This window comes from Haematobia irritans, chromosome 5 (assembly GCF_050003625.1).
Source record: "Haematobia irritans isolate KBUSLIRL chromosome 5, ASM5000362v1, whole genome shotgun sequence".
In the NCBI taxonomy this organism is placed as follows: Eukaryota; Metazoa; Arthropoda; class Insecta; order Diptera; family Muscidae; genus Haematobia; species Haematobia irritans.
This window is the reverse complement of record NC_134401.1, coordinates 462,160-483,305: the sequence shown is the minus strand read 5'-3', so window position 1 is coordinate 483,305 and position 21,146 is coordinate 462,160. Positions and strand designations below refer to the sequence as shown.

The 21,146-nt window shown below is 34.2% G+C and overlaps 1 protein-coding gene across 1 annotated transcript; it reads left to right on the top strand.

The window, feature by feature from the left end:
* Positions 1-8,210: 8,210 nt before the first annotated feature.
* On the top strand, positions 8,211-20,742 carry ptc (protein patched). Its single transcript, XM_075310632.1, has 6 exons — positions 8,211-9,192; positions 15,779-16,332; positions 16,494-18,432; positions 18,497-18,704; positions 18,775-19,046; positions 19,110-20,742. The coding sequence occupies exons 1-6, from the start codon at positions 9,055-9,057 to the stop codon at positions 20,025-20,027; spliced, it is 4,029 nt and encodes a 1,342-aa protein (XP_075166747.1). The 5' UTR covers positions 8,211-9,054; the 3' UTR covers positions 20,028-20,742.
* The last annotated feature ends 404 nt before the right edge of the window (positions 20,743-21,146 follow it).

Here is a 21,146-nt window from a genome sequence, read left to right as displayed (position 1 = left end):
AAATCAACGAATTAAAGTACGAGCTGCTTGACCACCCACCTTATTCTCCTGATTTAGCTCCCACAGACTTTTCTTCTTCTTTATTTTGCATATCCGATATTCGGATGTAAAGCGATCATACAATGTTACATTGTGTTTTTTTTTTTCAATTCTCATTTTCTTATAGTAATTGTGTCAGCTCTCGATTCTTAGCAGCATGTATTGTATTTGTTTCATCCCTGTATCCTGTCCAATCTTGAATGTTTTTAAGCCAGTACATTTCTCTTCTGCCTCTGCTTCGGCGTCCTTCAATATTACTTTTTAATATAGATTGTACAAATTTGTATTTGTCATTTCTCATTAGATGACCCAAATATGCGACTTTCCTTCTTTTGACCGTGTTTAGTAGTTGTCTGTCGGTATGCATTCGTCTCAGAACTTCCTGGTTTGTAGTGTGGGAAGTATAGGGTATCTTCAAGATTCGTCGATAAATCCACATTTCAAATGCCTCAATTTTTTTCTCGTCAGCACTTTTGATGGTCCAGGTCTCCACTGAATACAGTAGTACAGACCATATATAGCATTTGACGAATCTTATTTTCGTTGCGAGATTTAGTTCGTGGTTTGTGAGTGTCTTTTTGTATTTACAAAATGCGTCTCTGGCCATCTCCACGCGGCGCTTAATTTCGTTACTTGTGTTCCATTGGTCGTTTAATAGAACTCCAAGGTATTTAAAGTTTTTGACAGACTTTTACTTGTTCCCAAATCTAAAAAAAAAAACTTTCTGGTAAGCGTTTTACCTCAAATGAAGATGTAATTACAGTTGTAAACCACTATTTTGAAGACCTTGAGGAAAACTATTTTAATCAAGGGATAGAATTGCTAGAAAAGCGTTGGACTAAGTAAGGACTAAGTGTAATGAAGTTTCAGCAGATTATATTGAAAAATAAATAACGTTATAGTAGCCAATTAGTATATATAGTTGTTCTTTCGAGCCTTTAGTCATATAAGTAAATATCCCCATAAAAATATCCATATTAATATTAATGGAATTAATGTAAGAAAATTACCAACTTTTTCTCTGTTAATCTGATCTGAATTAAATGTATACATTTTAAGATTTTTTAGTGGCAGTAAACTATTATTGGCCTCATTTGGCCTTATATGAATATGATACAGTTGCAATGTTCCTTTGTAAGTGAGATTTCACTAACGTACACATCTCTACTTTCGTGTGGATGTTGATTGGAGCATGAATATTTCCTGAAACTTCTAAATTACATAACATAATACTAAATTTCATGAAGATTAGAAAGAAAGTATAAAACGGAGAATAAAATTAGGGATTGTAAGCAGAACCAGGGTTGGCCTGTCACAAACTGTGACTTTTGACATACATTTGCGACGGTATAATACGTATAGGCCGGTACTCTGTTCGGTTTTCGCGTTGAAACTCCATACAAAACCAAAACATGCCAAAAACTAGCGAAATTTTTTCCATTTGTGGTACTTTGTTTTATTTTCGAGTTGAAAAACTGACGTAACTCGCGTAGTCAGTATTTTCATAACATGGCGCCATTTGCAATGTGAATTAAGAAATAATTTATTTATTAAACTGATTTTTGTGAATTTATAACACAAAAGTGGATCTGATTATTATTTAAAAATGTAGTCTGATGATTGATAAAACAAAGTATAACATGGAGTTGTATTTCCATAATAAACTAGCAACAATGTCTAGCCGCTCCCTACTATATGGTAGAATATAAATAATGTACATATATAACATGAAATTTAAACACAAATGTTAACAAAATAAAAGCTTTATTTGGTGAATTATATTTTACAATCGTTTCATTTGTACTGGGCATCGGGATAATAAACACAAAACATAATTTAAACAAAAGGAGGCACTGCAATTGATGTTTCAAAACAAGCATTAGCACTTCAACCAACATGTATAGTACCGAGGTAGCAATGAATGGAATCACAAGAATTAATTGCTATGTTCTAAAAAATAAAATGCAGCACTGTAAAATTTATTTTTATAATTCCAAAGATATTTGTAAAATAACTTCGCCTGCTTCTTCTTTTTCAAATTATTTATTTTGTATGCGTGTGTGTGTAAATCGAGCCACTAGTTGCCTGTGTATATGTAATAATTTCGTGACATTTTGCGATGTTGTCAATACATTTCGATGAAATTAACGCGAAAAAGTTCCAAAATGGATGTTTTTTTCCTTCAAATTATATTGTCAACACTATCATTTTTCAACGCGAAACAATGATTGAGTGGAACTTTTTTCGCACCAACAAACAGAGTACCGGCCTTATGTCGCAAAAGTCGTAAACCTACTGTAGAAAACCAAATTTTGAATAGAAGAAATCCTGAACATTTTTTAATTTAGTTTGACAGCATTCGCTGTGAGTTTCTGCAGAAATTTGTGAAAGTTTTCCCATGGTCAAGCCTATTTTCTTAGGTGGTATCGAAATTCCCATTGGTGAGTGTGCAAAATACCTTGGGGTTATATTAGACAGAACTTGAAAGCTAAGAAAGGACGAGAAAACCCACGGTTACCCTGTACTCGTGCAAAAGGCAATGGGGAAAATGTGGGGACTAAAACCGAAAATTGTGAATATTCCTAAGAATTGAAACTTCTTCGCACATACCACCGTCTTGAATATCGCATTCGCTGCCTAGCTGACGCGACTTAAGTATTTTCAGTTTGCGACTTTTTTTACTTTTTCTACATTTACGACGTGTATGTGACGTTTACAACTTTACGACAGTCGCAAACCTAAAAAAGTTTGATACAGACCATCTCTGAGCAGAACCAATATAACGGCTTTTGGGGTTTTCTACTTTTTTAAAAATTTAGAAAAATTGAACTTTGGAATTTTACACATTCGTATTCACCGTCCATACGTATAACTTTTAAAATAATTTACTTTATGAAAAGTCGATTGGTCGGAAATTCTATTTTCCACTTTTGTCTCCCTAGGGCATATCAATGATAGAAATTTAATATGGCTGTGCGCGAATTATTGTGTAAACAAAACGCTGATGAACTCTTGTCATCATTCTATGCACTATTGTTGCAAGATTGAATACTAAAAAAACTCGGAAACAAGAAACGAGGAACAAGGTTAATGTATTTGTTCGACACGAAAAAATTATTTTTGTACATGAACAAATTTTCTATTTGAGAAAAGTATCATAATTGGTTATAAGATATACTGATTTGAACTGGTGCTTCATTTTTAATTTGTGAACTTAAAGAGGGATCAATAACGTGACACTTGAGTCACAGGGATTCCACCGATCTTTTTACGCAAAATGTAGCAAAAATTTACAAAACGTAACAACTTTACCAAATCTGATAGATACCTACCTACCAAAAATATTTTCTTATGTTATATGTATTTTTTCTAAAGCTCCCCTTCAGTATTTCCCTCTTAGTTGCACTCTCGCCAGTCAACTTGTTGGTGGTCCACTAAATGATACAAACAGCAACAACAACATAAACCACACAAAAGGCAACTTAAATCTATAAATTAAGACATTATATTGCAGCAGGCCTCCACATAAAGATAGAAGGAAAGACAACAAATACAGCGGCGACGACAAAAACACGACCAACAACAACAACAGTACAATAATACCCTAAGCGAAGACATCATATCCAGCAAACCACAAGCGGTGAAATTATGGAATATTGTCAGGCCTTGTCCCCAAATATGTCTTGTGCAACTATTGCCATGGTCTTATAGTCAGCAAAAGCGATATGGTAGTACCAAAGAACCTAAATGGATTTAAGAATTCTTTTACTTAAATGTCTTAACTACTAAACTGGATATTGCAGTTATATTATGTTTGAAACCTTTCTTTATAATTCCATTTACTTTTAAATATCGAACATAGTTCTTCTAGTCTTATTGTCTTGGAGAATTCCATAATATCCTCAAGTTTACTATATCAGTCTTTTATAATAACAATAAAGAGTAGATATGTAGTGACGATTTTTTCCGAAGTTTTATTCATTTTGTATAAAGAGCTTTTACTCTTCTAAAGAGGCATGTACTTGCTAGGCCTTTTAAATTTATTGCTTGTTACCGATTGTAGCACAAGTTTAGTATTAGCCACTCATACAAGTACAAACTTCCCCGCAGCAAAGCCAGTTGTTCCAAGCTTAGCTATGTTGGTGGCCAAAACCCATACCGTACTATCAAAAACTATGCCGAATATGAACTACCTCACAATCTAGAGAAGGTTATAAACAATAAAATTTTCCTTGATACCAAGCATTAGAGAACATAATTGAAAATCTTCAATATAACGGAAATTTACGTCATGTTCCATTTATTGGTAACTTGAGCCTGAGACAAAAAACGATTTAAATACACCCTGATTTAATTTGCTTTTAAAACTGAGGCATAAATATCGACTACAAATCGGAATTTTATCAACATGAAATCGATAAATACTTGTGAAGTCGTTGCTAACGCATTTAAGTACATCGAACTGCCAGACATTAGTGTTGTTTGTATGTACACCAATACCTCGCGTTGCGTCTTTCCATATTGCGTTCTTCGGCGTCGCTTCTGAAGTAGGTTAGGTTAGGTTATGTGGCAGCCCGATGTATCAGGCTCACTTAGACTATTCATGTACACCAATACCTCGCGTTGCGTCTTTCCATATTGCGTTCTTCGGCGTCGCTTCTGAAGTAGGTTAGGTTAGGTTATGTGGCAGCCCGATGTATCAGGCTCACTTAGACTATTCAGTCCATTGTGATACCACAGTGGTGAACTTCTCTCTTATCACTGAGTGCTGCCCGATTCCATGTTAAGCTCAATGACTTCTGAAGTAGTATAAGTTTTCTCTATGCGAGAATTTCGAAGGTGCATTGTTCCTTTATTTTTTTTTTTAATTTTTTAATGATTTTTTGTAATGTATCAAATGTATCGCATGAGGATAGTCAATGAAGTTGTACCGCCTGTTCGTGGAATTTCGTTCACCAATCGTCATAATATTTTCGGTTAGTCTTGGGCAAAATCGCTCACCGTAGTGATTCGGATTTGTAGTTCGTTTGATGAAACTTTCATTGGAATATGCTAAGTTATGTATTTAAGTTATTAATTTCTTCAGCTTTTTGGTTCTACGTTTCCTATTTTTAAACGCGTTTTAGCTTTGTAGCCAAGATACAAAAATCAACAAATTTAAAGACGATTTCAATAATTTGAAGCATTAATGCCAAGTTGAATTGAATCACTTAACTATTTATAAAAACTTTATAGGAGAGAAATGTTTCTTTTATGCTAAGCAAAACTCACATCCATATTTTATGGACAAGAAATTCATATGATAATTAACAATTATTTCAGACAATGATCACGGGGTTTTGTAACCACAAAATATTCAATACCATAGACGAAGAAAGGTATAGACGTCTTAAGTCCATTCACGTAGATGGCTCTTTTTCGTCTGCAAATGAGTGGTTTATTATTTTGACTGTAATTTGGGATATACTACTGAAGCTATAAATTTCCGTTCAAAAATCCAAATTACAATAGACACTTCAAAGTAAAAACGAAAATTTTATCACAAGAATGCAAATCTTCTTAGCCTATGATAAACGAAGTATGAAGAAGATTTCTCAAATATTTATGTTTCATCATGATTCCAATTGCCTTTTTTAACATTGTCAGCTTATCTAAAAAGACGTTTGGGAAGCGCTGCATTCATTTAAAACATATGTATGAAAAGCAGAATAAACAAGTAAATCGGAAACGCGGTTCGGCTGTATCGAAGTTCCACAGTACGTAATAACCGCATAGAGACCACCCACTTAGTTCAAAGCTGGTCTTCATGAAAGAAATTGGCGAGAACCGTCATCTGTGTTGTCTACCTTTTACATATCGACGGAAATTTATTAGATTAAGGTTTATTGGTCAACTCTCATATATATCAACATATGCGTGCAAGGAGTGCCAGACTCAACATATTGTTGCTTGGGATTTGGTGAATATGTTTGTGTGGATTCGCGACACTGAATTGAACATAATTTTACGAATCTCATAAAAAATTTTATGGAACCAATAAAGTTGAATGCAAAAATGATCATCATCGTTATAAGTTTTGGGTGGCAGTCGTCTGTCTGGTTTTTTGTTCCCTCCCCAGCAAACCCCTTCATAAGTGCATTTGCATAATTTTTAAGATTTTTTAACGATGAACGGCAAGGAGTATTTGTGCCTTGTCTTGAGGATTCGAGTCATGTGCGAAATGAATTGGTTTTGAGTAGACGAAGTCTCCACGGCTATAAACCCACTAAACAAACCACTAGCGGCCAAAAGCCACTTTATTACTCAAAGTATTTGATGAATGGTTATGTGTGGGGTCGGACGAATTTTTTAAAATACCACCGTGCTATGTTCTGTTAACATCATTTCGTATAATGTTAACATAGTTTCAAGTAATGACTTCATTTGAAGATATAAAATTCGATGCATCATCACCACATTAGACAGAGACGGTAAATCAAAATGGCCGCAAAAGAATCAAAACTACTGTTAAACGCACATGAGAGATTACAGATACATGATACAACGAGGAGAGTTAAAGGGAATATATACAAAAACCAAAAACTCTCAGCGGAAGATACAAGATGTATTAATGAGAGGCTATATAATGAAAACGGGAGAGTGAGAGCAGTGTTGCCAAATGTTTTGAGATATAAGAAATATAAAATAAATAAAATTAAGTTGGTTTTTTAAACCTAGCCTAGCACCATTTTTTTCCACTTTTAAGTTTGTAAATAGTGCCAGAGCTAAGGTTAAATGTCAGTTTAATAAATATCTCACTCGCTTCCACATAAATTATTTAGCTCTCACAACTTCCTCTTTTTGTAATAGGAAGATATAAAAGCAAATATCAGATTTCATTATTATTACCTTATTTCCAGAACATAGAATTGAATCACGAACCATTCAGTTTGTAAGTCAACTCAATAACACACAAATGACCATCAGGACAGTGTGTAATGAACACACAAGTGTCTTTTGGCTAAAACGAAAAAGGGAAATAATGTACGTTTTCAATATATCCCAAAAACGTTCGCAAAATTTCGAAGGGGTTGTGGGGTTAACATTAAAGAGGTTTCTATGTTCGGTTTTCCCAACAAAACTCCAAGCTAAAGGTGAGTATTAAGTTCGAGTTTAGCCGCTAAAGGTGAGTACTATGTTCGGTTTTTTCACGAAAACACTAAATTAAAAGTACAAATATATTTATGAAGACGATTATATTTTGATCAAATCTTGCCAAATAGTGGATGGAAAAGATCCAAGAAATTGATTGAAATAATTTTATATTTCTAAATGAATTAATTAAAAAATGTAACCGTGAAAACAAGCTGGTTTTCACCTTGAAAACTGAACATAGTACTCAGCTTAAAATCGTAAATTTTTCACTTAAGTGAAAACTGAATAAGTAAAAAAAGGCATAAAATTATACACATTTGTTACAAATTTTATTATAACTTGATGGGGAATAGCCCAAAGCAAATATTAACAAAGTTTGTATTCCTTAAAATTGATTATTAAAGAAAAGTAATCGTGAAATAATTACGATTTTAGCGGCTAAACTCGAACTTAATACCCACCTTAAACGTTAAAAAATTTATCTGACGACGAGTATATTTTTATCTATTTTTTTTCAAAACTTGGATGGAAATGTTTTATAGCATTGAATATGTACAATTTCATTGTGTGCTGGTACAATGGCTTGTATCAGGAAACAAATGAAATAGCCCGGAGTTTGGTGTTTATTGTTTAATTACAGAACGCATGGATAATCAGATTAACTAAGGTCTTCTATGAAAAAGTTAATTTGACAAGAAATGTATTCATTGGATTTTCGTTGCGAAACCTAACATGGATTGGTCCAAATTATCAATTCAATAATTTTTCTTCCCTTCAAATAACAAAGAAATGTAACCGTGAACATTTTTGCTTTTCATCTGAGAAACACAGACTTAGTACCGGCCTTTACAAATAATTGGTATATTTCTCCCGCTTTCTGCACACAACCAAAAATGTTTAAAAAAAAACTCACAAGGCTGTTTAAATGGATTTTTGGGAAATTATTTGGCAACACTGTCAGCATGGCATAAACAACAACAGCAAATACCAGCTGCGCACCACACACTAATGAAGTTGTTCGATTCGTACACTCAAACTGCATCAGATTGAAAATGATCTTCGGGCGAGTAACACGTTTCGACGGTTGATTTTTTTTTGTTATTCTTCATTGCTTCACCGCAACTCCGTCATTGTTTTAACAGGCCAACATAAGAGAAATAGTGAAGTGAATGCAATCAAAAGGGAAATAAAGAAAAAGAATGAATGCATAATAAAGTGTTTTAATAAAAAATATATGCACATATGTTTATTTTTTATATTTTGTTTTGTTTTATCTTTGAAAATTGTTTAAGTGTTCTCAACTGCAATACGCCAAAATCCACTCAATAGATGAACGATATTTAGGAACAACTTGCTATGTTTAAAGTTAAAGAAATCTAAAATCAAAGTGAAAAAAATGAAAACAGCTAAAGCGTAATAGAAAAAACGCTCGTGTAAAGAGTATTTCGCACCGACAGAGAGCGAGAGAGAATGATGAAAAAGAGCATGTGCGTAGAGATGAATTACCACACAATGGTTAAATTACAATACTGAAATTAAAAAAGAAAAACGTGACAAAACACCACAAATCAATGGTAAAACTAAAACAAAACAAAACCAGAAAATTAAAACGAACTTCAGCTAAATTCCACCAAAAATGACACATTGGATTTATCCTAACGATATATACCTATGTAGTACATACAACACATAATTTAATGGCCACCGAGCTGATATTTGGAATTTATAAATACACATTAAAACAATTGGTTAATTAAAATTGAAAGCTATACAATAAAAATATCCAAATATATCACCAATAGTGCCTAAAATTGGCGTCACCGACTGTAAATAAAGGGAATAGTAATACTGCATTGCGCGTATTCGTAATTACTTGGAAATATGGTTGTGCCAACAATGGATAGTCTGCCTCGAGTCCCGGACACCCACGGCGATGTAGTTGATGAAAAACTATTTTCTGATCTGTACATACGCACAACATGGGTTGATGCCCAAATAGCACTGGATCAAATCGATAAGGTATGTCATTATAATTTGTTTAATATATTTCGTCTAAATACATCATGTTGCCTCCTTTATCGACAATCCGACGTCAGTCCTGAACTGAAATTTGAAAACCACTTCAAAAATCCAATTCAATATCATTCTGGATTGTTTCGTAGTTCTTCTATGCTGACTTTGTTGGAAATCTCCTAGTTCTTATGGTTAATGAAATATTTTCCCTAGTTCTCTTGTATAATTTGTATAAATCATGAAACTCTCTGTTATCGATATAATAATAATATAATGTTCGAAAGAAATCTCCCTAATTATAAAATGTTTGAAGTGTACGTATGAAATATATAGAACTATTACTATAAGATTAATGAAAATATAGATAGCAAGACCTCTTTATTCAAGTTAATTCTGCATATGTCCTGCGTTCTTGGAGATACTCGATATATTGCTTTAGCACCTACTTAACTCTGGAGGTAAAGACTTTTTTATCAACAGGCCGACTTCTCAGTCCATGTACGCTCCTATTTCTATGTATATATCTTGTTTTTAAAAGCCGATAGCTTTAGCTGAAAGTGTTTTCGTTTTACACGTTTATTATAATTGGTAATTTTAGTAATTATATAAAAACTATATGTATATAAATATTTATACAAATATCTCTTTGAAATCCTTCTATTTCACCAGTAGAATCGAAATCAAATCTTTTTTTTATTCAAGTATCCTTGTTTATCGTCAGTGAAGGAATAAATTCATAATTTTTTTTTTGAAATTGTTAAAATTTTAAATAGATTAAAACTGCATAATTCATTTCACGGACAAAATTTTCTAATATCAAAAGTTATTGTAAAATTTGTTCAACCTGAATATAAAGTAGACGCAAGATCTGTTGTATGCAATATTCAATTTTGGCCCATCCCATGTGCAAAATTAGAATTTAAAATAGATTTTGGAACGTATTATAATAAAATGGCTTTGTCATTGACAAGGCTGTCTCTTAATACTAAAAGCTCTTTGCCCATTTTTGTATGCATCGAAAGGTTTCGACCTTGACTATATTCTATTCACGAGCATATTGCATAAAAACAGGTCCCTAAAATGTTTATAAATTCCAAACATGTTGACTTAAAATAATAAGTACAATTTAAAATCACCAAATAGAATATTTGTTATGATCGCAAAAGTTATTTATGAAACCCTGAGGACCCCACAAGCTTATTTTCTTAAATTTGTCTACATACACCTATATAGGAATTTGTGAGTTTCAGACTGAATGACAAATCTAATATACATACTTACAGAGTACATCGGGACAATAAACAATACAAAACAACAACCAAAACAAAAAACAAAAAAAAAAATAAGACGGACGGAGGTAAACGTAAATCTAAAATAATGAAGACATTAAAAACGTTAAAACAAGCGGACACACACAGTCATTCGACGGTGGTGGTAAGACAGATAGACAGCCTACCACAGAGAAAGATTGTGGTATCGCTGGAATTGGCCACAATCAAACTCATTCAAAGCATTTCAACAACAACAGCCATTAAGACATAAAAACAACAATGCTAACAACAATACCAGCATCATTATTATCATCTTCGATTCGGCCCTAAAGCACAACTTCATTATGGCGCTTACAAAAAAGCAACGGAAAAAACGAACCTTGGATATTGTACGATGTAAAAAAGAGTTATGGCTATGTGGAAGGCATGGATAGACGGATGGATAGATATACAAAAAACTCGTACAGTGCTAAAGTAAACCAACTCCATTCAAACAATATTATTTAATATTATTAATATAATAAAATAATCTCCCCTTGGATTACATTAGAATGGTTCCAAGTGACCAGAGAAAACAACTTGATGTATATATTGTATCCGATCTTCCATGTTGCTAATTTTACGGGTAAATACTTTAGTAGATATGTGTGTTTTAAGAGGAGTTGTTCAAATTTAATATGGACTGACTTGTCTATGCTCGAGTCATCTTCTGTTCAAGAAACTTTTATGGCATATATATCGTTGTATGTAAGCATCTAAAATTGTAAGCACGCAGACATATTCATAGAGATCAGTCCCGTAATAAAAAAGAACATGGAAAGCAGAAATAATGACTATGATTATTACTATCACTGAGAGCCAAAGTATTGTGTAAACTCAGAAGTGAGCGAAACTTGTAACAAATCAATTTGAACTAAGCTGAAGGAATATTGAACACAGCAAAGGGCTGAGGACAGATACTTATTCATTATGACCAACTTATTTCAACATAAAAATATAAAATACGTTGTTTTTCTGAAAAGTACCTATCTCACAATAATAAACAAGACAACAAGAGTACTACATTTCCGCTTAACGCGAAGTTGTTGTAACAGTTTGTTGTGTTGTCATCCATTTTGTTTTGCGCTATAATTTTAATTTAGCACACTGTTTCCAAAATTTGAAATATTTACAAACATCTCACGAACTTCTTGGAATTGAGCAAAACTAAATTAGCCACAAAGGCACTATAGCGCGACGAAAAGTATTTCCGGGTTTCGTTGAAAATCTAAATAAGCCGACTTCTTCTATCTTTAAATTCCCTATGAATTCCGTATTTTCCTCTTTTTCTCTCTTCACTATTAAGAGGCATATCATTAATAATAAAGATATCACCATTTCCGAAGATATTAAAGACTCTGAGAAAAGAAATTATGAAGACGTTAAAAAGACCACACTTCGTGTTGTTTATTTCTTCATTTTTGAACGAAGAAAAGAACTAAAATTACCAGCAGCCGCCCAAGGCTATGACGCAAGAAAATAACCCGAAACGTACAATGTCAATGGTACCGGAAAGAAAATCTGAATTGTCTTGCATCCACACAAAAAATGGTAATCACATACTACTAAGATTCGTTGAAAATACTATACAGGCATCCAAAAACATGTGGCACTCCAGTCAGCAAAGCACTTAAGGAGATGCCGTGTTTACCTGCGCACAGTTCACAATGATATCCATATTCATGGATTGGCCGGACGGACGAACAAACGGTCGGATAACTCAATCTTACCTGTATTGCTTTTACATTTTGATTTCATTTTCTCTTCAAAGTAAGATGTTCATCCCAGATTTCTTCCAAACACACACACGGATGGTTATGCTGCATGTTTGACTTGATACTATGTCCTCAGTTCACGTCTGCAGAGATGATCCAAGAAAAACATGGGCACCACAATCAAGTGTTTTTGTTTCAAAGAACACTTACTACTCACAAAAGTGATTGTAAACAATAGTTCTAAAGCCAAAAATGGATCAAACATGTCCAGGTGATTAGAAGGGATATATATGTTCATGGGGAATATGATTTACAATATCTCAATTGAAGTTTTTGCATTTTAAAAAGTAATATTGTAGTTATGTTTATTGAGAAAAAAACTCTTCCATCCCTTATGAAGATGGAATTGTAATTTTTGGTATGTTATTTGTATAAAATATACAGGACTATATATTTTTTAATAGAATATTAAAATGGCAATGAACATATTTTAATTTTGCTTTCTGGATCGTTCGGTTTTTAGGAAAATGCTTTGAGTTAAACACCGGCACCAGGTGTGAAATTAATGTTTTAGCTTTTCCTGGGTTGATCCCCAATTGAAGTAAGTATTTGGAGAAGTAGATACAAGTGATTTCAATTACAAAATTGGGTATACTGACGGTTCATAGAAGAGACCTTTTTCAGAACTATTTCTGCATGTCATGAAAGTGAATATATAGGTTAGGTTAGGACTTAGCAAGTGATTTCAATTACAAAATTGGGTATACTGACGGTTCATAGAAGAGACCTTTTTCAGAACTATTTCTGCATGTCATGAAAGTGAATATATAGGTTAGGTTAGGACTTAGCTCTTTTCGGGCCGGTTTCGAGTTCTCGTTCCAACGATTTAACAATTTAATCGTTTGGAAATGAGAAAAATATGGGGAAGATGCAGCGATAAAATTTGGATTTATTTCTATTAAATTGTTTTTATTTCCTGTAAAAAAAGTCAATATATTATACAAATTCTATAATTTTCTTCCAAACTAGGAAAGAAATATGTTGTTGTCTATGCTTGTATTTTTCGTATCATTAGATTGCAACCTGGTTCAAGTTCCTTTTGAGATTCAATTTATTAGCTCAATTTACTAATAAACAAGAGTTTTTGTACTTAAACGGTAAGAGAAAACATTTCGTCATAACGTTGCAGATTTTCAAAAAAAAAAAAATATGGTTTATTACACTAGTAATAAAAATTTATACATTTGTATGTATTTATATGTTTTCTTTGGCATATTCGAAGAAGCAAATATGTACGTATACTAAAAATCTTCACATAAACATAAACCTTGCCTCGTCTTATGTTCACCGTCAAAAGTGTTCTGAAATACAAGCCGGTAACCGAGCAGCTGTTGTACACTTTTATTTTAGGATCATCACACAACGTGGGTGTTCCCCTATATGTGAATGCACAGATACAGATCACCCGTATGTTTATACATTTAGTTTAGTCTCCACCATTCTTAATGTGATATTGCTGCATTGATTCGCATAACGTAATTCAAATGTTCGAATTCCAAAACAGTCATCTGTTATACCGAAAAAATATTGTTTAAATATATCTTACCTCTTTGCTATACACACAGCTCCATTAAAGGCTCTATTACATCTTTGCATTCAAATAATTAATTTCTATATTTTAACTTGACAAACGATTGAAACCAGCATATTTATAAATATCATATTATTCTTTAAAATTCTGCTAAAATTTTACTTACTAATGAAAATTCAAAAATGGCTACATATCTATATCTATTAATTTGCGGGTCAGATTATCAATTCAAAAGTTTTCTTCCTTTAAAAAACATAGAGAAAAAACTTATTACCGCCCAGTAGTAATCGAAATAGATCATCTCAGTATAGGAATTCCCTTCTCTAAAATCCTAGATGTTATAAACCTTTTATTTTCAATTATCAATGGAACAACATTTTGTGGAAATTGAGTTGTACTGACGGACGTAGGCAAAGAAAAATTACTGTGATTCATTGGAATAATAGATCTATTCCGAGCGTATATATCCTTTACATCGTCTGGATGGAGAGGCAAAGAAAATTAAGACTATGTATCCTTTAGAACGTGGTTAGACATTGCAGATATGAAGTTTGCAGTGACACATATACACACGTCGTCTGGGTCCCAAACGTAATTCAATGGAATTTTATCCAAAAGAGGAATAATCACCCTAAAGAAAGGTCTGAATGTTATTGATAGTATAGAGTCATAAAAGTGTTAACATGTCGGTGAAATGACAAGCTACCTAACAACAAATACGAGCACTATTCCGAAAAGTATACACTACTCAAGCATTCATGGAAAACTGTCCCGTAGCGAATTTTAGGATTTTATATGAAAAAATTAAGATATGTCGGCGCAGCGAGTAACAGACATGCACAGCATGACTTTCCGGACAACCGACATGAAATGAAATAAAAACAATGTGTCAATGGCAAAACCGTAGCAGAGAAAGCAATTTTGCATTCTACCTGTAGATCTTCCAATGCAGAGATATCTTAATTATGAGATTATGGGATCTTTGGGATGTTCTTCAAAAAGAATGTTCACTAAATTTTCGCACATTCCTTTGAAACATAAACGCTAGTTGTTATTTTTCAAAGAAATGCAATTCTCGTAATATTTACATTGTTCTCTACATTGAAGAAGATGCAAACATTCAAAGAAATTGTTTTTGGCAGAATCCACTACTCAATCTACTATAATAGCAAAATCATTACTGAAAAGGGGAAGATAATCACTGTTTGCCAAGGTAGCAAACATTGTCTGGTATATACAGCAGAAAATTCTGCTAAACCATCTAAAGGTCTGCTGAAAAGCAAACAATATTTTACGAATTACTCTTTGATAGTATAACGAAAATCAGAGCAATTTGTCAGTAAACACAATGGAAACGCCATATAAAACAGCGAAAACAGGATAGCCCTCCTATGTATTTATTTACTTTAATGACTTCGGCCAAGCTGATTCTCAAATATCCTTTTCTAGTATGTAAAGCTTTAGGACATGTTGCAGATCGAATTAGCAAATAGGATAATAATCGGGGTTGTGTATGAGGGAGCCATAAAAAAATCAGACAGGGCCACATTTCTATTTTACCAAACTGTCTTAAGTTTGTATGTTTTAGGCGCTGCGTAAATGAAAATTAATTTATAATTCGTCCTATATTAAACATTTTTGTTTTGTTAGATTTGGACAAGTCAATCTTCGGGATGCTCAACGAAAAATATCGGTAGATTAGTTTGCGTCGGGGCTATATTGAAAAATAGATCGATATAAATCGTAATTTCCATATCTGTTAATAGATCTAAAATAAGGCCAGATTTCATGTAAATCTGATGAATATTAGAATACACGGCTACTTTTATATAGTGTGTGTAGTGTATTTGTGTGTCAAATAATATGTAGTGCATACACGAAATATTAGTTACATCTAAATCTCTCAATCGCATACAAAAATTTTACTTAAATTTTCGACACCACACAATTGAATGTAATTCTCTTTTCTTTTCCAGGGTAAAGCCCGTGGTAATCGTACGTCAATATACCTGCGTTCAGTATTTCAATCACATCTCGAATCTTTAGGATGTTCAGTACAAAAGCATGCCGGCAAAGTTTTATTTGTAGCTATTCTAGTATTAAGCACGTTCTGTGTTGGCCTTAAAAGCGTTCAGATTCACTCAAAAGTTCATCAATTGTGGATACAGGAGGGTGGACGTTTGGAGACCGAACTGGCGTATACGCAAAAAACCATTGGAGAAACGGAAAGTTCGACCCATCAATTACTAATACAAACAGGACACGATCCAAACGCATCCGTTTTGCATCCTCAGGCGTTACTCACCCATTTGGAGGTACTAAAGAAAGCTACAGCGGTTAAGATACACATGTTCGATACTGATTGGAGCCTGAGGGATATGTGTAACTCACCGACTACGCCAAGTTTTGAAGGTCCTTACTACATAGAACAGATATTTAAACACTTGATTCCATGCTCGATAATTACACCGTTGGATTGCTTTTGGGAGGGAAGTCAGTTGCTGGGTCCGGAATTCCCCGTCCAAATACCGTAAGTAGTAACTGTGATAGGTGGCAGCACATGTATGTCTTTTAAACAGGCAGATATGGAATTTGACTTTAGTGGAATACTGTGCCATATCAAATTTTATGCAATGTTTATACAAGCACAATAACGATATTAAATGAGGATGATTTTTTTTTTCATTACAGAGTCATAGAAAAAAGTATTACCTGGAGCTCACTAAACCCTTCAAAACTGATGCAAACAATGAAACAGCAAATGCATGATCAAAGTTTCGATTTTGACACCGTAGAGCAGTATATGAAACGAGCAGCGATTACATCGGGTTATACTGAAAAACCTTGCCTCAATCCAAAAGATCCGGAATGTCCAGATACAGCACCCAATAAGAACAGCGATTTTCCCCCAGACGTTGGTAGTATCTTGACCGGTGGATGTTATGGCTTCGCTGCCCAGTATATGCATTGGCCCGAAGAGTTAATCGTTGGTGGGGTACAACGCAATCGCACCGGCCATTTAAAGAAGGCCAAAGGTATACAAACTGTAGTACAATTAATGACCGAAAAAGAAATGTACGATTTTTGGAGCGAAAATTATAAGGTTCATCATATAAGTTGGACTCCAGAGAAAGCAGCCGAAGTTTTGAATGCTTGGCAAAGAAATTTCTCAAAAGAAGTGGAAAACATTATGGCTAGTCCCTCAACATCAAAAAAATATGAAGTGTACGTGTTTTCTTCTGCAACTCTGGATGACATTTTAGAAAAATTCTCAAATCCGAAACCATTAAGTATTCTCATCGGGGTTATTGCAACTGTAAGCTATGCATTTTGTACTTTGATTCGATGGAAAGATCCTGTTAAGGGTCAATCCAGTGTAGGCGTTGCTGGAGTATTGTTGATTGGATTTTCTACAGCTGCTGGATTAGGTTTATGTGCGATATTGGGTATAGTTTTTAATGCTGCCAGCACACAAGTCGTGCCTTTCTTAGCATTGGGCCTTGGAGTTGATCATATTTTTATGCTAACTGCCGCATATGCAGAGAGTAATCGCAAAGAGCAAACAAAATACATTTTAAAAAAAGTGGGTCCAAGTATTCTCTTTAGTGCTAGTGCAACGACGGGGGCATTTTTTGCGGCTGCTTTTATACCGGTTCCGGCCTTGAAGGTATTTTGTCTTCAAGCGGCCATTGTTATGTGCTTCAATTTAGCGGCAGCTTTGTTGGTGTTTCCGGCTATGATTTCGCTAGATCTTAGGAGAAGGACAGCCGGTAGAGCTGACATCTCATGTTGCTGTTTCCCCATATGGAAAGAATCACCAATTAGTAACGAGCCCCAGATCAATAATAACTCATCGAGGGCAGCCGCCAACTACAACAGATCGAAGAATGCAGAAATGCCCTCCTCAAAGATGTGTAACAACAGTCCAAGGGTATCTGCACTTACCCCTCAAGAAGAAGCTCTCCTTTCGTGCTCTTCGGAAAAGAGACTTCCTTCATTTTCATTGACAAAGTTTGCGACTAGATATTATACGCCCTTCCTAATGAAAAGTTGGATTAAATTTTTTGTTGTGGTGTCTTATATTGGCACCATACTATTCAGTTTGTATGTCTCGACAAAGCTACAGGATGGATTAGATTTAATTGATCTGGTGCCTAAGGAAACTAACGAATACAAATTCCTAAATGCTCAAACTTCTATGTTCGGATTCTACAGTATGTATGCTGTGACTCAGGGCAATTTCGAATACCCGAACAAGCAACGTCTATTACATGAGTATCACGAAGCTTTTGTGCGTATACCGCACGTAATCAAGAACGACAACGGCGGTTTGCCCGATTTTTGGTTGTCTTTGTTCCGTGACTGGCTGAAAAATTTGCAAAACGTTTTCGATCGTGAGTTTAAAGAAGGGCGTGTGCATGCAGAAGGATGGCATTCTAACGCCAGTAGTGATGCAATTCTTGCATACAAACTTCTGGTTCAGACAGGTAATGTCGACACACCTGTAAAGAAGAGCATTCTACTGCAACACCGACTGGTCGACAACGAGGGCATAATAAATCCAAAGGCATTTTACAACTATCTATCGGCTTGGGCCACAAACGATGTATTTGCTTACGGTGCATCTCAGGTTAGTAAAAATAAAGATAAAATCGCCCCCATTAAAATCTAAACTGAACATTTAATATTTTTAGGCGAAATTACATCCTGAGCCAAGACAATACTACCATGTACCGACAGAATTCGATTTAAAAATACCAAAATCTTTACCTTTGGTTTATTCGCAACTGCCTTTCTATCTGCATGGACTTACAGATACATCTGAAATCAAATCGTTAATCAGTCATATACGAGATTTGAGTATTCGCTTTGAGGCTCGCGGGTTGCCAAACTATCCATCAGGTACGTTCAGACTGGACATTCATGAATGTTATTAATATAAATTAATGCTGAATATATATATTTTTTGTAGGAATTCCTTTCATTTTCTGGGAACAGTATATGACACTGAGATCATCTCTGGCTATGATCTTGTGTTGTTGTGTTGTGGCTGCTTTCATTCTTGTATCCATTTTGTTGCTATCGATGTGGGCTGCAGTTTTAGTAATATTCAGTGTTTTGGCATCTCTAGCACAAATATTTGGGGCAATGGCATTGCTTGGCATCAAATTGTCAGCTTTACCTGCAGTTATATTAATACTAAGTGTTGGAATGATTTTATGCTTCACCGTTCACATAACACTGGTACGTCAAATGTTTGCAATTGTTTTCGAAGGATTTCATTTTTAATTACCCTTTGCATTTCAGGGTTTTATTACGTCAGTTGGTAATCGGGAACGGCGAATTTTACTATCAATGCAAGTTACATTAGGGCCTTTAACCCATGGAATTCTTACCTCCACTCTTGCTGTATTTATGCTATCAACTTCACCATTTGAGTTCGTAATTCGTCATTTCTTTTGGCTTTTATTAGCTGTATTATGTGTGGGAGCCTTTAATAGCTTGATAGTTTTTCCCATAATATTGAGTATGATTGGGCCTGAAGCTGAATTAGTACCACTAGAGCATCCAGACAGAATTTCTACCCCTTCGCCGCATCTACCACGAAGTAATAAACGAATAAATAAGAACATGCCAATGGGTACATCATCACGATCGTCGTCACGTTCATGTGCGAAACAACATTATCTCCACAAAGATATAAATGACCCTTCACTCACAACAATAACTGAAGAGCCACCCTCATGGAAGTCTTCTAATTCTTCAATACAAATGAACAACGAATGGGCCGGCATGGCAGGACATTACGGAAACAACATCAATTATGGTCGTCATACACCCCCACCACAAAATTTTATGCGTCAACCGTCATCGCACTCTGGTCGACACTATTATAACCAGCATCAAAATTATCCCACTCATCCCCCACCTCCGCCACACTATCATCACAGTCATCAACCACCACCGCCATCATCAAGACGTTGCTCAAATAATACTTCAGACGGCTCTTATCGTCCGCACTCTGGAAATATGAATAACATCAACGACAACATGAACAATTTTGCGCCCGAACTTCAGAGCATTGTTGTACAGCCGGAAGTAACTGTAGAAACTCACCACTCAGATGAAAATACCACAAAGACGAAAGTGACGGCAACTGCAAACATAAAAGTAGAACTAGTTACTCCAGGAAGAGCTGTTCGAAGCTACAACTTTACATCATAGCAATAAGGAAACCTTCCGGGAGAATCCTAAAAACAACTACAGAAGTTAGATAATTTTAAACTATTTATTTAAACAATACCACTGTAAATGAAATTCACATAACCCAAATGTAAATATGGTGCACGACGAAAGAGGGATAATATAGCAAATGCTCATATTAAGATAGATCTGAACCTGACATTATGCCAAAATGTGTCGCATGCAGGAAATAGTGTGACTCGAATCAACATTTTTTATGTGTTGAAAATATACTATTTTCTCAAATTATACATAGCAACTATAAAAATAAAGAATATATTGGTCTAACCTTAAGTATATTGTGAGAATGTTCATTAGTAGATATTAGTTCCCCTATAGTTTTATATACTAACTCCTTAATTTATTAAATAAAAATCCCAACAATCCCACATTTAAAAGTCCTATATTGGACAATTATGTAAGACGCAAAGATTGGTCAGAAAATCTACTCATTTCCATTTTAACTGAATATTCTAGTAATGTGATTTCTGTTGAGGAAAATATGTGGATTAGTAAAAATGCAGTTATTCGACAGAGACCGAATATGACACTATATTTTTATACCAGTCCGAACGTCAAATTAATACAATACCCGAAAGTATTCTATTATATAGTATGTAAACATATATACAATCATATCGACAATGTAAATGTAAATATGTAAATAAATAAAACACGACTTTAAATGCGATATATATATTCCTTGTTCGTAATTTTATTCACTTAATCCACAGAAAAGTTGTTTATGTGCTAAAGTACTACAGAAATCTGCAAAGGAATCCCAATTAGTTAAACTAATAATATTTAATATGATTTTATTCTAAAGGATATATATGGACGTGTTGGAAGTTATTGACTCTAGAAAGTTAAAGTTCATACATCGCGTAGATATGGTTTTGGAGAAAAAATAATTCTCTCTTATGTTATCGATTATTTTATGGGAATCGACCTATATTTGAGCATGAAAGGGTTAAAAGGACAACAAACTTTAACCAAAAGATTAACTTTAAACCCGTTAACAATGTTCTATTTGTAACTTCTATGAATTGAAAATATCCGGATAAGATGTTGCAGATGTGTTTTTTTTTTTTTTTTGTTGTT